The 16,987-nt window shown below is 44.1% G+C and overlaps 3 protein-coding genes across 3 annotated transcripts in view; 2 read left to right on the forward strand and 1 right to left on the reverse strand.

The window, feature by feature from the left end:
* Positions 1-200: 200 nt before the first annotated feature.
* The window catches only part of LOC117141657 (discoidin domain-containing receptor 2), a 70,280-nt gene continuing 53,493 nt past the window's right edge, over positions 201-16,987 (forward strand). Inside the window, exon 1 of the mRNA XM_033305247.1 lies at positions 201-456. The gene's annotated coding sequence lies outside the window, so the exon portion shown is untranslated. The remainder of the gene's footprint in view (positions 457-16,987) is intronic.
* LOC117141672 lies at positions 2,946-3,911 on the forward strand. The gene has a single exon (XM_033305270.1). It carries the CDS (start codon positions 2,988-2,990, stop codon positions 3,636-3,638), a length of 651 nt encoding a protein of 216 aa, XP_033161161.1. The 5' UTR covers positions 2,946-2,987; the 3' UTR covers positions 3,639-3,911.
* On the reverse strand, positions 10,652-11,599 carry LOC117141664. Its single transcript, XM_033305257.1, has 2 exons — positions 11,460-11,599; positions 10,652-11,402 (listed from the first exon to the last, which is right to left on the reverse strand). Exons 1-2 carry the CDS (start codon positions 11,551-11,553, stop codon positions 10,735-10,737), a joined length of 762 nt encoding a protein of 253 aa, XP_033161148.1. The 5' UTR covers positions 11,554-11,599; the 3' UTR covers positions 10,652-10,734.

Consider the following 16,987-nt stretch of genomic DNA (forward strand, 5'->3'; position numbering starts at 1 on the left):
ACATGCGAGCGAGTTTGCGCTGACGTCGAAAGAGAGTGGCGCTCTTTTTGCCTACTCTTGCTCGTACTCTTTATGACGGCAGGAAACGTCGCGCAAGGAAATCGCAAATGTTTCCTCTTTCGTGTGCGTGTGTGTGGTGTCCTCGGTGCTGTTTCGTCTGTGTGCGTGTGGATGACATTGTGGCGCTCGTTGAGGCAGCTCCAGTTGACGGGCCAGTAGTCGTTGCGAAACTTTTGCTGGAGCAACGCGTCGGACAACTGGCGGTGTTGTACCTATCGTTATCGGCCATCGTTAATCGATTGTCGGTAATCGCCTATCGATTATAAACAATCGTTATCGGTTATCGCGTGTGTCGACCTTGGGGGTAATTAGTGTTAACGGTAACTTAACCATGTGCAACGTCTCCAAGCGAACATTGGATCATCCGCAGGACTCCAAAGGCCTCCGAATGTCCAGGTGAGCCCGAATGCTTTTCCACCCAGTTTTGCCACCCGGGTGAACAGCTAGCCACCCCGAAAATTAGCCTCGTTTGGCTTGAATGCAAACAACTAAAGTTAAACTACGTCTAATGTCGATTTAATTATGTGAAAATAAAAGTTATGACTTCGTTTTTCGGCTTTTAGCTCATCCTAATTGGGCGATCAACGGTAATTCGCGTGGTCGGGACGAATCCAATAAAAAGTTTAAGAAGTAATTGAAACTAATTAAAACTATGCTCACCGAAATATGCACCAAATATTTGCTAACAGCTTTATGATGCCATTAAAGACCGGCCAAAATTTGAGGGGGAAAAGTTGGCGGCCAATCAAATTTGAGTGCTCCAACTTAAAATTAAATTATTTTGCTCTACTTTAACTTGCATAACTCAAGCCACTAATTGCTCATGCTGCTCTTAACAACACAATTTCAAATGGAGCTCATAAACTAAGTCATAAGTATTTTGCAGTGCCTGCAAATTCGACTTAACTTCTTACATGCCAAAAAGCCATAATTATTGTGATTGTTAAAACGAACTAATGGATTGATTCGAGCTATTCACAGCTCAATAGTTGAGGTTTATGGGGGCCTTGAAGTTATGATAATGAAATGCCTGATTAAGTGACAGATACAAAGCGCTCAGTTCGGACAACAAAAGGTAGCAAACCGTTTTAGCGCCTGAAAAACCCGCAGGCATTAAGATACCAGCTCAGATAGGCGGAGAGGTGATCGTGGGAACGAACTTTGACCCCTGCCAGTGCATTCGCTTTTAATTAAATGGGAGAGTGGACAGTGGAGGCCAAAAGTGACTTTTGAAATGGTCAGGCAGATAAAAGTGCAATAACTATAAAGCGGGGGTGGCGCAAACGCTATCGGCAGTCGGATCCTGGGGTCGTGGACTGGGCGAACCCAAACACGCACAAATTTGTTAAGCGGGTCACGTAGTCCGGGAAATCCCATGCCATCCCGGCCAGCCCCTCTGGGTGTTGTCATCAACACGAAAATAAAAATAGAAAATTAAACTTGAAACGCGCAAAATGGCTACAAATGCTCTTGCTCTGCGCTGTGAAAATCGATTTCAATAAACTTTAATTCGTTTTCGTTTTCCCCACTGAAGTCATCGGATGTGGAAACCTTGAAAATGACGCAACAAATTAAATGCCAATAATTTAAAACAATTGCCGACTCAAAATGCCAAGTAAAAGCAACCTTAAAAAGCGACCAGAGCGAGATAGCGTTTTGTTTATGGCTTTTAAATCTAATTAAATTCCCATAAAGACCGCGAGCGATATCAAAAAACAGCGCTGCACGTAGAGTAAATAAATAAAAAAAAAAATTATTTTAAACTTCAAACGGGCTGAACGACTACCAAGCCCCGCAAATAATTGAAAAAGACAACTAGGGGGCGGAAAATGCAAAACGGCGATGGGCAACAAAGGGTTAATGTGCTGCAGTAAGTGCGTGTGACAGTCCGCGAGGGCAAACTAAAAAGGGGTTGATGTAAATTGCACTAATGACCTGCATTTTGAGTTTGAACAGCGATTCATAATTTAGCCAAATGATTCGTCGAACAGAAGGTGGGAACTCAACCACCGGACTTGTGTCGCATCGAAACACGCAAAATGCAAATGCAAAGCCCTGCCTTAAACCTGTTCAATTTTATTCACCGACCCACTCATCGTTTGGCGAATTATTCACCATTTGAGAGCGGAATCGCCGTCTACAGACCTCAAGTTAACAACTTTTGTCCAAGTTTCAGTAGCAATTTTAACCCATATATCCAGGTGATTAGTGGTTCGCAATCCGTGTGAACTTCATGATCCTGAAAACCTGTTACAGATCCTTATTATATCTATTATTTTTTTTTATGTGTAAGGTACTGCTAGCGTTAAAGAACGAGTATCTTATAGTTGAGTTCGATGTACTTATCTTGGCTTGAATCGAAATTATATTTAAATGCCGTCCACAAGTGGACTACATGCCAAAAAATACCTGTCTTGAATTACCCGTTATACACTCAATATGAAAATGTATCAAATTGAGTCTAAAGCTGCGCAATCTACACTTGAGATCAGTATCTACCGGCAAGTAAAATAGCTACATATAATGTTCCAAAGATATTAACCCAATGATAAGATCCGTATTACGAGACATATAAACCATATAATGACCCGTCGTAATCAGGTGGCGTCAATCGTACCTCTAAATGGTTTGAGATCATTATTCACACGCTCAGAACAACAAAACTGGTGTCATTCAACCTCGGGGCCGCTTGTTTAGCGAACATCATTTTGAAAAAAGCTTTGATAAGAACTGTGCGTCGGGTCAGTGGGTGGTTGGGCGGTGCGAGGTGGGCGGTGCGTTGGGAGGAGGGCCCCATATTCGTGAAAAGCTCAGAACGGAGACGATGGCGCAAGCTCACTGCATGTTTGATGGCCTGGCATGTATATAACAAGTAAATTGCGCTAAATTTCTCTCAGTATCAGTCCGCGAGCGAGGCAAATGCGAAGATGTCAGCGATCACCATACGCGCCATGACAATTGGGGATTACGAGGAGGTCGAGGCCTTTCTCGCAGTGCATTTCTTCAAGCACGAGCCGCTGATGCTGATCCCCCAGGAGGATCCCAAGCAGAGCGAAGTGTCTCCGGCGGAGTCTGAGCTCCACCGTTCGCTCATACCCCAGGATCTCTCCCTGGTGGCCGTCGACGGGCAGCGCATTGTCGGCGTGGTTCTGGCCGGTGAACTGGTGCCCGAGGATCTGGAGAGGGAGTACCAGGAGGCGGAGCAGAAGGAGATCACGTGCCTGCTGGACAAGATACACAAGTTTCTGGCCGGGATCGAGCTGCAAGCCAACATATTCAAGCACTACGGAGTGGAGCGGGCGCTGTACCTCTACATGCTCGGTGTGGACACCTCCATTCGGCGGCAGAGAGTGGGCACCCGCCTGGTGGAGGCCACCATTGAGCTGGGTCGCCAGCGGGGATTTCCCGTCGTCACATCTACCTGCAGCAACCTAAACTCCAAACGCCTTATGACCGCCCTGAACATGGAGTGCATACTCACGAAGGATTACGCGGACTACAAGGACGAGCTCGGGGAGATCGTCCTGCGGGCATCCGAGCCACACACCTCCGCCAGTGTCGTGGCCATACGGCTGTAAGAGTAGGGAAGTTACCAAAGAATATGGAACCACGGCTCAGTTATAAACTCATAGCAACAGGCATTTGTTGATAGTCAATATAGGAAGGGGGAGTTGTAAGAAACTGAACGGATTTGGATAGATAAGAAAGCTCGGTTTATTTGTAGGCCTTGTAATGAACTTCGTATTGTTTTCAGTTCAAGTACATAGGAAATCCAACTATTATCATAAGTGTTTGTTGTTGACTTCTAGGGTGTTGCAAAATAAATAAGTACGCATGCAATTAACCGGGTATTTCCCAGCACTGTCCCATCGGATCGTAACTCTTCCACATAAATCACTTTGGAAAATCTGTCCGATTTGTCTGTGCGATTTTAAGTGTGGGATAAGAAATCCTGCGATTTGCTTCTGCCCAACATGAGCAGTTAAAGTCGTAAACGAGGACAGCCACTTCTTCCACGTCGAGTGGCTCATCCCACGAACTTTGCCCTCCCATTAGCTCGGCCTTGCTGCGGACCCACTTCATCGTATTTCATCTTCGTCGTCCATTAAAGGGACGTAGCACTGTTGTCGGCACTGCGGTTGCCCTGCTCTCGTTTTTCCGCTTTCGCACTAAAACTAATTGTTGTTTTATTGTGTTTGTAATCCAATCCACTGGCGAAACGCTAGCCACATGCGATGCAGGCGCAAACCATACATACATACATATATATATATGAGATACACATGGGCTAGGGATTACTCCCCATCTTCGTCTTATCTGTGATTATATATAAAACATATGATTGTGTAACATGTGCGTTGTTTTGGTTTCGATTGGCCGCGAAGGCTGAGCAGAATTATGGATCTCACACTTGGCTACCTTGAGCAGAAAGCTTTCTTTTGACGCTAACCGAAAAGCTTTTCTGATTCTTCTCTGGTCGGAAGAACATAGAGGCTGTGACAATTCTCCCAGATACTTTTTTTATGCTGCCGAGTTCACTCGATGAAGGCTTGTCGGAATCGGAATAGCTGGAGGTAGTTAGTAACTTGAAGGATTAGCATTCGGTACATAAAATTTGTCGAAAACATAAAAATTCATTTTTGAGTAAGCTGGTGAGGCTGGAAGTGCAACAGAATATTTTGGAATGTAAATGGAGTCGAGGGACTGGGACTCGATTGGAATGGGTCCTTTGGGTGGCCAGACAAAGTCCTGTCTGGTTGAAAATTCAGCAAACAGACCAAAAACCAACGTAATTTACATGTCTGCAGGATAAGTTCGACAAGAACGGAGCAGGAGGGGCAAATCTGAGGAAAGTCAGAGGGATTTCTACTACCGCTTGGCCTGAACAGTCTGTTTGCCATGTTTCGCCAGACTGGTAACAGTTGTTGCTGACCCCTGACCCCCAAATAGAAAAACTCGATTGGAGATAAAAGCGCACAGTCTCAAATTGCTTAATCAACACCGAAGGTTATAATGTGGAGCAATCGATTAGATGACTATAGCAGCCCTTTAGCCAGATTCTCGGAGGATCAAGTTTTAATTAAAAATGCTTGAAAAAATGTTGCTAACAAAGTCGCCAGCATAATGCAGCAAAATTGCCTAAAAAGAAAGCCGCTGGCATGGAAAAACATTTTAACAACCACATCCCGCAGTGGAGGGCAGTGAAGCCATCCATGTTGGTCGGCATATTTGCAAACCGCCACAGTTTTAGGTGCACTGAAATTTCTCCAAATATTTGCGCAAGTGAATTTTTGATTTATGCCAGCAAAGCGTGACCTAAAAATTTTTTCATACTCAGCCAAACTAATTAAAAGTGAAAAGTTGACATTTTCTAGTTGAATTTTTGATTTATGGCGCGAACTTCCCAACCGCAGCGAAAAATTTAATGAAAATTCTATCAAAGTTTGCGGCACTCTCCGTGAGTTCGGGTTATTTTGCGGCACGGAAAACTTGCAACATATGGCTGCCCAGTCTCCCAGCTTCCCGCTTGCCCAGCTGCCCTGCATGACCCGACCTCCGTCGGTTTTGTTATTGTTTAAGTGACCCTAATGAAGATTAATTTAGAACAAGTGCTACACTCACTGCGTGAGCGTTTGTGCAGCCGATCGTCTATTTTAATGTTGAAAAAAAAACAGAAAAATCTCGCTTATATGACACAACAAATAAGATATTGTATGCATCGACCTAAAACACTATACAAGATTTTTGAACCAACAAAAGATTTTCAAATTGTTTCCTATCTCATTCTTTAAATCAGGGTCTCCTGATTTTATCTAGAGAAAATTAATTGATTAAGCAATTTCCATAGTCAACTCCGTGGGGAGCATATATATATTATTTTTTTCAATCGAGGGGACTATCCCAATTCATGCTTTCTTAATTAATGAAAAATATACTCAGAAAACGATTATGCCCATGCATAATTAAAATATTCTGAAATATTTCAGTGAGCGGCAGATACCGATTTCGATTTCGATTCCGAATAGATTTAACTGCCTACACAAAGTGTAACAAGTTTAACGAATTCAAACTAAGTAGTTTCAATTCGGCTCGTTTATCTGATTTTCCTGAAGTGGTCAGTCTGCTTCCACATAATTTTTACCCAAGCTGTGAGTATTTTTTTTTAGAAATTCACTCTGCATGGGGGGTCTAATATTTTAATCAAAAGTAAACTGAATTGCATGAATATTCAAGTTTTATTTATAAAATTCAATACAATCATGTTGTGTTGCATTTTTCGAATAAGATGATGAAGAAATAAATAGTTCATATAAGATATGAAAGATACCTGGACATCTTAAAAACAGGGTACACAAAATTAAAGCATCTACATAAATTTTGGACTAAAAACACACAACTATCAGGAACGAAGCATGTCGAACTGCTTGTAAGCTTTAAAACCGATTTAAAAATTAAAGAAAAAACACAAGAGAGAGACGAAAGGGAAACCGCAGTAAAAAATATTAATAAGCCGAACTGATTTATGTGTCTGCTGCAGTGCGGTTCAGACGCGACCACTTAAAAAACTTGGCTCAACCTATCGCCAATCCGATTCATGGTCTAACCACTATTTGTAGCGGTTTTCGTTATCCTGAGCCCTTCATCTGCACCCATATGTGGGTCCTAGGTCCTGGCCACGATTATCGCTGCTACGATCGGCGCCTGCGCAACAGGTATGGTCAGCAGAAGGTGGCCAAAACGGCTGGTTCTGCAACTTTGTGCCATTGGAGTATCGATCTTGGGCAGCGGGCGTGTGCATGACAAATGCCTTCTGATTTATTGACGTACTGAGTACCTCTCTGCCTGTGCGTCGGCCTTGGTCACGTTCTTTGTCGTCGTCGGTCGACTTCAAAGGGCCGCACCGCCACCTGCTGGTTAATAATAGAGGTACCATATTGTGGGCATGTTAGTGGAAGGGGTTATGGATGCACAGCGCTGGAAAATCGAGAATAAACGATATAAATAGCCGAGGAAACTAAAATGACTATCGCTTTCTTCACTGACCTGTTTTAAAGTTAAACATTTAAGATAATTCGTTGCAGAGATATTGAAATCTTCGTGAATTAGCAAAAAAAAAATCAATTTAATCTATTTTTTTTGAGATATTGCCATTTTAGTATCTAAATAATATGCAGTTACCAATTTTAGGTATTTTGTATTCTTTTTTCCCCGAATATTGTGTCATTTTTTGTGAGCTAACACATTTTTTGTATCTCTATCTTAAGCTGTTACACTTAACACTCAATCACGAGTTTATCGATCACACAAATCATATTGGAATGTTCTTAGTGAAATTGCCACACAGAAATCACAGAATGAGGAACACGAAAGCAAGCAACAAATTTTAAGAAACGATAAATTATTATGAAGCATAGAAAACTGGGATGAAAAATTAAGTTGGCGTGAATGCAAGTCATTTGTTATATTTAGTAGATGGCATTAGAGATTCCAGTGAGTGGTTGTCGCGTTTTATATGACTGTTTAGTGGCTAGTCGCTGACCTCAAGCCATTCGCGTGTTTCGTCACTACGTAGACCGCCCATTGCACTACTTTCTTATTTATACTGAAGAATAAATAACAAGCTGAATTCCGGAATTAATTACTTCTTTAAAATACATTTTTATAACTTTAGTCTGCAACATATTAGAAAACAGTAGGAATGCGAATTTTAATATTTTCAAAAATTGTTGTTCCATTTTAAGTTCTTTTACAAATGTGCTCAAATTAGCTGGGGCAAAATTCGCGGCTCTTCGAAATGCTAATCATTCTGCAAATTAACATCCCGCCTACGGGTGCACTGAGTTCGTGCTGAGTTCGCTCCACCATAATATATGAAAACTTTCTAACCTCAGAGAGACACACCCGCATGAGCAGAAATGGAGGCACAAGCGCAGACACCCGATTACCGCGCCGAAAACGAGGAAACAAAATGGAAAGGACCCGGCTCCTCGCTCCGGCGTGGCCATATCCATTTTCCCTGGCTTTGTGCACGAAATGGCAGAAACGGGATTTTCAAACATATCGCATATACAAAATGCAAACACAAATCCCATAAATGTTTTGTGCCCCCCAACCAACGACTGCCACGAAGGGAAGTTAGAGGGTTTGCTGTGATGGGTGTACGGTAGTGATAAAAACTTGCAAAAAATATTTTCATATGTGAAAATGTGTAAAGTATAAAAGTTGTTCTCTACCGTTTGTGGCTGCTGCTGGCTGCTGGCTTTCAGGGCTGATTCTTCGGCGTTGTTTTGCCTGCTATTTTCCAGTTTGTTTTTTGCTTAGTGTGTTTTGCCACACTCCTGGCCGCTTTTTTGCACTCCTCTGTTTGCACTATGTGAGCATCAGGTGCTGTGGCAAAAGAAATTACAACAAATCCATTTGTAAAATTGCAAACCGAGACCGAGGCACCTCCTCCGCTTATCCCGTTGCCTTTGATGGCTTTTTCGGGTTTCTTTTTCGGCCAGTGGATGGCAATGACTGGCTTTCCTGCAGGATGACAGCCCGCTGCTATGAATGCTGTTTTGGGAGCAGTTTCTGGTGGCTAAAAAACTCGGTCCCTAATATAATTTTATTACGGCTCTACCATGTAACGAAAGTATTACCATTAATTGCGAAAAGTACTGGCGAGGGAGTTGTATTTATTTATCAAAGATTTTGATAGTATTTTTCCCAGCCACTGACAGCAGAGGATTTATTTCGATCTGTCACTGGGATCTCGCTTCTGCCCTTCACCTCAGCACAGTAACCAATTAGAGGAGCAGGTACAGCAGGTACACTCCTTCTCGGCCAGCTGGCCCCTGTCATTATGGACTCAAAAATCAAGACGGGAGCTACTCACTCGCTGCCTGTCATTTGCCTGTGCCAACATTCATCTTACTAAAGTTTGCACAGGCTCCTCCAAATCGCACTACCCACAAAGCTCTTCTGCCAGAGCAGTCCCCAGACTCGATCCCAGTGCCGGGACATTCGTCAATTTGTTGGTAAAAAGCAGCCAAAGTAAAAGCTGAGGTAGCAGCATCGAATCATCAGTGCAGCGTCTCGAACACCAGATACCCCTTACTGAACTCAACAGTTCGGCATTCAAAATCATGTAACTATGAGCTTATAAAATCTTATATCAGTTGGAATTTTTTGTTGCAGTCCTGTCTTGAATGGATGTTGCTCAAAATACCATTTAGAGGGTAACAATTTTTTCGTACATTCCAAATCTAATATACTGCAAGTACTCGTGCTCGTACCTGGAAAAGAGGAGGGAAAAAAATTGAAATGAACATTTTTCGAGCTACTCTGGATGCAACGGCAGCTTGGATATAAATTTTCAGCAGTGCCCCAGCCTTGCAGTCCCGAGTCCGTCCAACCCATCTCTCGGGTTGCTACACCCCATTTTGCTCCTGGTCAGCAAACTACACACGTCAAATTTCAAACAAGTTCGCCTGCCGCAGGACATGCAACAAACGGCCAACTTCCAGACACAGGTAGCCGGAAAAAATGCTGCCAACAAAATGTAGGAGCCATGTTGCCAGACTCCGGCGGAATTTGTGCCGTAGAGGGGAGCAGGAGCTGGATAGCTTGAGTTGGAGAGCTGAGGAGCAGCTCCTGCAGCTACAACACCTGGCATCTTTTTTCCCCAATCCCTGGCCCCATCGCCTTCTATCTTATTTCACGGCAACAATGGAAACGGGCAACTGGCGAGGCTGGGGCAAAGGAATTCCTGAGCTCAGGTTTATGCATAGCTAGCCGGCACAAGCAACCCGAATGCGAAATGCTTGTGATTTAAGTTTAAAGAGCCGTAGGAGAGGTTTAAGGTCAACAGAGTTTATTGCTTAAAAGTGGCAAGTTGGAACTGGGAGAAGGGTCGCCCATGGCAGATGAATACAATTAAGGGTTCGGTGGGCAGACTTGGAAAAAGCTTAAAAAGCCAGCTGGGCCTGCTAATTAAACGAAAACATTATTACCATTTGAGAATTTAATCTTGCAGACAAAATATTTTGAGTCAAGTATTAATTATGCCCTATTACTAATCCAGGCGATCATAAGATAGATGTGGTCTCTGGGTCGCCTAACTGCCACATTTTCGGCACACCAATTGAAACCCAACTTTGCAGCGAATAATTTCAAGTTGTCTAGCTCCGGAGTTTGCCCATTGAGAAAGTTTTCCGGGTGAAACAATAACTGCAGCTGCTCATCACGCCCAACTTCTGTCCCAGACTCTCAGACTCCTAGATTCCAGACCCCAATCCCACACCCCGCCCATCACCGGTGCCACCTGTCGTTGGAGGCAGCAGCTCCTCCTGGTTTTTGGCAGATCCTGGCTTACGCCAGGTTGGGGAATTGCAAATAAATATTTCAACTGCAGTTGCAGATTATTTTAGTGCTACGGCAACTGGGAAAGTCGTAACAATGCGGAATGGCAGCAACTAAGGCAAACAGCTAGCCAGGTCCGGAGTAGCTCCTCTGGGGGGCAGCAACTTGGCTTAGATTTCTCCGGGGACCTATGATAAAGTGCTCCCTATAATGAAGACAAAATACGGAGCTGCCGAGAGGAGCCAACTTTATGGGGTGTTTTTGGGCAAGGTGCCCGCTATTTATTCAGCCTCGCACAATTTCAATTTGTATCTGCTCGTGTCCGTTCGATTACTTCCTGTTCAGATTGTAGTTCCTCAGATAGATGCCAGCGAGAACCTCCTGGATGCGGCGACGCTTCTTGTCCTGCATCAGTATGGAGACTAGGTGTTTGGGACTCAACCCCCTGTTGCTCTGGCGATCCAAGGCGGCGATCTCGACCTCGCTAACCAAGTCCTCCTCGTGATGGTCGTCAGCCTCGCTGAACGGTCCATCGGGCAGGGGAATCTCCGCATTTTCATCCTCGGCCGCGTTGACCACCTCCGAATCATCTTCAAAGAGACTTCCATCACTCAGGTCGTCCAGGTTGAGTCCCTGCAGCAAATCGGAAATGGTGGGCACGAAGGCGCTGCGACGCGAGCTGGTGGAGTTGGAGCTGTTGGAGCTGGCGGGCAGGTAGATGCCCTGCATGTTGTTGGGGTTGATGATCAGGTAGGTGGGTCCTCCTCCCACAGTGTTCCAGTCCATGCCGGGAAACGGTGGCGGAGGACGGCTTTGGGGTGGTGGTGGGGGATAGTAAGGGTAGTAGGGATAGTTGGGGTTGTGGTGGTGGTGTCTATCCGATTCCTGATTCGAGCTGGGCTGCTGCACTATGATGATGGGCTGCTGGGAGTTGCGGTGGCTCTCCTGGTCGCCGCGCTTGATGTTCCACAGCAGGCGAGGAACGATCTTGGAGAAGGCTGTCCAGAGACGAGTATTGGATGAGTGTCCTCTGGGTTTTGTTCATAATGACTTACCATTCTCCTTTCTGTTCTTGCCACTGGAGGCCTGCTGGGCTGCACAAAAGGCAACCAGAGTTGCGAGTAGAATCAAGACGCTCAGGGTTCTCATGGTATGTCAATCGATAGCTGCTGGAGGTGACTGTGCTCATCCACTGGATATCCATTGCTATTTATACAAAAGAATTACTTCTGCCGAAAGTTCAGTGCGAATTTCACAGCCTAACTAGGTAACTGGGCATACTCGCAATTTATTCATATCAGCTCGTAAATCAACTTTGGCCCAACGCACTCCAGCCTCACGTTTATTACACTCGTAAAGTGAGTCTTTTGAATGGATTCACGGCTTTTCTTTCGCCCTCGGCCGCTTTCATGATCGATTTAGCACTAAGTAGTCTTCTACAGTTCATTTCAGATGTGTGTACTTTCAGTGCCGCTGGGCGCGAATGTGTTTAGTTTATAGTCGTCGTCGACGTAGATATTTATGATCTGTGTACAAAGGCCGGCAGATTGCCGATCGGATCTTGCGAACTGAATTAGAGGACATTAGCCCCAGCATTAGAATCATTGAACTTGGAAAGAGTTTAGAAAGCCGGTGTTCTCGTATCCAAAAATATAAATAGATGACTAGTGGCTGAGCTATAGGTATAATAAAAATAAAAGCATGTGTCTTCTCCTATACGGATGCCATTTGATTCGTCATAATAAATCCATTTCCTGTGTTCGGACTGGGCAAACAGGGCCTATGTTAAAAGAGCAAATACTATCTGAACGAATATCCGTTACCAGAGGCGGTAAAAGTAAAAGTTGAGACCATTTCATCCTGTGCAATCAAAGGCCAAAGACAACAATAAGTCCTGTGTATAGCACACGAGGTAAATATTATTTAAGAAATCAAAACACGTAGCCTACACAAAGTACAAATCGCACTCAATCAAAATCACCTCAAGACCGCACACAGTTCCAAAGCTTCCCAGATGGAATCCCGCCATTCAGACGGAGCAGTTCGAGTAGCAGTCGTAAGTAAAAATAAATAAGAGGCCACAGGAGCAGAGGGGCATCGGCAAACAGCAACAGGAGCCAAAACAGAGGACCCAAAACCCAGCACAGAAAACTGTCATGTACGAGGATTTAGCAGATTTAAATTCTATTAGGCCGGGCCAGAAAAGCTGGAGGGAGGAAAGTGGGAAAATAGCTGAAGAAAAACTGTGCGCAATCTCTCTGCTCCCGGAGTCCATGGAAATCGCTTTGAGAAACTGACATTTAATACTGACCACAGGCCGTTGGACAAGAGATTCTCTTGGTCGTGCCGTCTGGTCTTCAACTCGTCGTACATCTCGGCTTTTCTATGAAATGAATGGAAATTTATTTAGAGCTTTCAATACTGGCTAATAGAGAACTAACTAACTGAGAAGCCAGTGCAGCCTTAAATTAAATTACTTCTCTGTCAATGAGAAGGTCTACAGTATTAATTGCACAACAATTATGGGTTTGCTAGTCTGAGTTCTGAGTATTCAGATTTAACTAAGACATTGAAGATTGTGGTAATAACACTCGCAATTCTGCTCTGATTTAACTTCTAGCTAAAATTACCTAATCAGTATGTATCCTGTGTAGAAAAGAGGTCGTCATCCTTCTTATTATATCCTTCAAAAAGATTTACATCACTTTAAACCCATCAGCTCATGATGGCCAAGCATTACGCAGCCCCTATTAAAAATGATTTGGGCCAAAGCGGCGTCATTAAATGGACGTTGTGAGATAATTTGGGCCATCAAAGCCTAAAACCCAGTGGTGTCCAAGTGAGGGGGTGGTGGTTATCCTTGAGGCCTCGCAGCTCCGGCCACTTAGCCTACATTTGGAACGGCCTGTGTGCAAACATTTATCGATTGCCGTGACAATCCAATTCGTTATGCTGAAATCTACGGGCTCCCACGGGCGGTCAGTCCACCAGTTTTAGAGGCACTGGAGGAGGGCTTTGTGCGGGGAGCTTTCTGTTCGGGCAAATACCAGCTACAAACGGCAAAAGAGACTGCACCTGCTGAGCCAGGATACCGGGGTCTATCCACCTCACTGGCACAAATTTGCATCTGCTCTAGCATTTTTAGGTAAATTGACAGTTAAGACGGAACTGGACCATCCCCAGTTCAAATAGTGGGCGAAGCAAAGCTTTCTGCCGCAGAAGGACGAGTGTTTTTGTGGTGACTTTGCCGATGCGGGGACCGAAGAACTCTCTGCTGCGTTTTGAGCTTAATTAAAGTTGTTGTGGTTTCGGCCAGCATCCAGTCGTGTTAATCTCCCTCATGCTCCAATGGCTGCAGATTGGGATAGGTGAAGGATTCCCTGAAATTGCCGGGCAATCTGTTGATTGAGCTTTAATCAACAGGCAAATCGAAGGCATTTAATGAGACACTTCTAGCATTGCCGCACTAAAACTTAAAGTTATTGAAGAAGTGAAAGCGTGTTTGTTTATTTGTGCAGATAGTCACTTATTTTGATTGATGACAAAGGGTTATTCGTATCAAGTTTGGCAACACAGCACTGATATCACCGACATCCGCCCCCCAGTCGAAATGGCTTATCACAATCCAATTGCGAATCCCTGTTAGCTGCAAATACATTTGGGCCTCAGCTGAAGCTGAGCTAGCATTTGCACTACATGCCGCAGCTGCGACTGGTGATCCCAGATCGAAAAAGGCATTTCCCTCCATTTCCTGCGCGCTTCCTCTGTGCGCCTGTGTGCGTTTGTGTGTGGGCACACTGTGCTCCTGTCGCACTGCCAATTCACTTCCGGCGCTGGACAGCCTTGTTTAGCGGCGCACACACTGGAAGAAAATGTGTCCGGGAAGGGTGGGACACGGTTGAGGAGATCATCCGGGCTCAGGGCGGAAAATGAGCTGCTGATTTTCCCAGTGTGCCGAGTGGAGCCACTCAGCAGCGTACATTTTCGGCAGCACGCTTTTCCGCTTTGCCAACGCTGCAAGAACGGAGCACCAGCCACCCACTCGACCTTCCTTGGAGACGGAGCCTCGGCTCACTCAAGTTCAATAAGGATTTCCGTTTCAATTCGTGCGCAGCGCCTGTTTTCTGCTGCTGTCCATTTTCATTTATCGAATTTTTTACTTTGACGACCTTTAGGCCCCGGTCCCAAGTTTTTACACTTTTAGCGCCATCTTATCCCCCCAAAAACCAACCCACCCACCGCTGGCATTATTTATTTATTTTTACTTTGTGCTGATTTCATGCGTTTGCCCAGCGACTTTTTGGCGTTGCTCTTTGTGCTTGATTTGCTTTCCAATTTTCAATGTGTCACTTTATGAACACGACCATTAATCAAAAACAAAAAAAAAAAATAAAGAGCAAACTGGGGCTGTGGCGTTGGCCAAGAAGGAAAAGTGAGCCAAGAAATTATTGCTTAAATAAGCGTGTTTTACCCCGGTAATGGACAGGACCTGTGAAATGAACCGACCACAGAAAGGGTCTGAGTTGGCATTTTCCCGGTGCTCTTATTGATTTTGATTTCATGCGTCATTTGCGCGGACTCTGCTTTGCATGCCACGCCCCAATGCTCCAACGCCCCAATGCTACAATGCTTCGATGAAAAAGATTTTCGCGAGCTCATAATTTATTGGTTTCTCAGCCAGATCAGCAGCACGTTAAATAACTACAAATCAAATTATGGCGCGCTAAAGACTTAAGTGAAGATGGAGTGTTCGGAAAAAGGTTACTTTTACTTTTTTCAGCCCGATATATTAAGATTGAGGTAGCTTTGGAAACCTCTTATCAGTATCAATGTTTTATCATACATTTTCAATAAATACAAAATATAAACTTTCTGAGTCCAAGGTACAAGCGTCACGACCTCGTTAACAGGCGTGTTGATTAAAACCCACAAGCTAAAGTATCGCATGAATACTAACGGGAAATTTTTGTAAAACTACTTTACCTGGTGAGATTAGTAGTATCTACTGGCTTTGTTTATACGAACCACTTAATCGCTGTAAACGATCGTGAGGTGAAGAACCTCTTTAAGAGTGTGCCTTCAATTTGAGATTCTGATATGGTTTATTGCTTTCACTAGAAGAACTTTTGGTAAAGAGTAAGATTTTAAAAACAGGTCAGGCGATATAACTTTAATACGATATCTTTATTCCAAAAACTGAAATAGGAAAATAGCTAAATATACCCATTTCTAGGCCAACTTATTTAGCGCCTAGTCAAATTATTTAAAAATCTAGATAGGCAAGTGGCATAAAATTTAAATCAAACTTATCTAAGATGCTGGCAGCTGAGAAAAAAAGCGAACAAGATGAAGACATTGCAATTTCAGCATTTTATTTCAAGTGTCAAGTGTCAACACGAAAATGATTAGATAGGCGTTGCCAACCAATAGGATTTATCCCCACCTCCCGACCAGGGGGCGTGCCCGAAAAAGGAAATAAGAAATCCCATTACTCGGTCGGACATTCAGACACGAAGGAAAATGAGGAAAAACAGAAAGACAATCGAGGTAGTGTCAACGCCAGCTGCGACCGGAAAGAAACCCACCTCCGTTCTCCAGTCCGGTTTATGGTGCAGCTTTGATTTCAAAATATTATGATGACTCTTTAAGTTACAACCGCGCAGAAAGGCATTCGTGTTGATATTGAAATCATTTCTGGCTGCAGTCATCTCCACGCCACGCCCCCACCCCTTCCTTTCACGTCATCATCATTCTTATTTATGCATTTTTACTTCAAATTCGCCCGGCTCCATTCCCCTCCTAACTAGACTGGCAACCCAGCTCCACCCACTCCACCTTCGCGGGTTTCCACGGTTTCGGTGGATGTGGACAGGTGTTTCTTGTAAAGTTGTGTTTCCTCCGTCTCCGCCGCGGGATGCGTGTGTATGTCTGAGTGGGCGGAATGGCAGAATCCCACCTTCTGTGGGCCATTTCGCAGGCTCCTCCGAAGTCTTCCGGCGAATCTCTTTCATTTGTGATGGCTCGGGGCAAAGGTTGTTGCCTTTATGACTTCTTCTCGGCTACGAGGCAATTTGGCATTTGTCTGGGGCCTTCGGATGGTTTATGTTTCTGCCATTGAGTGAAAATTTTATTGTGAGTAAGAGTAAAGATTCGTGTTTAGCTGTTTCTAGGTAATTCCCTAATTCATTATGGGCCAAAAATAAAACGCTTTTATTTAGTTTGTTTATGGGAATTTTAGTCTATTGAAATGTCTTCTCTAATTTCAAAAGACTTTCGTTTCTTTTAATTTCGGTGCAGATGTACAAAAACACTCTGCAGAATGAATAAAGGTCTTCTAACCAAATAGTATAAAACGAAAAAAGCATATAAATTGTAAGCCTTCGTCGCGTCTTTTCCATTTTCTCCCTCTTCTCCCCTTTCTTACCACACTTCGCCAAACTGACCACCTGCATTTCCGGTTCTGGTTCTTTTTGCCGTTGTAACTCAACTTTCGGGAAGGTTAAGGTTGCCAGACATTGAAATTAAATACGGCGAAATTGCGCTGCAATTATGCGGTGTCGGAGACATTGAAAAATTATGGCTC

The sequence above is a fragment of the Drosophila mauritiana genome, chromosome 2L, assembly GCF_004382145.1.
Source record: "Drosophila mauritiana strain mau12 chromosome 2L, ASM438214v1, whole genome shotgun sequence".
Taxonomy (NCBI): domain Eukaryota; kingdom Metazoa; phylum Arthropoda; class Insecta; order Diptera; family Drosophilidae; genus Drosophila; species Drosophila mauritiana.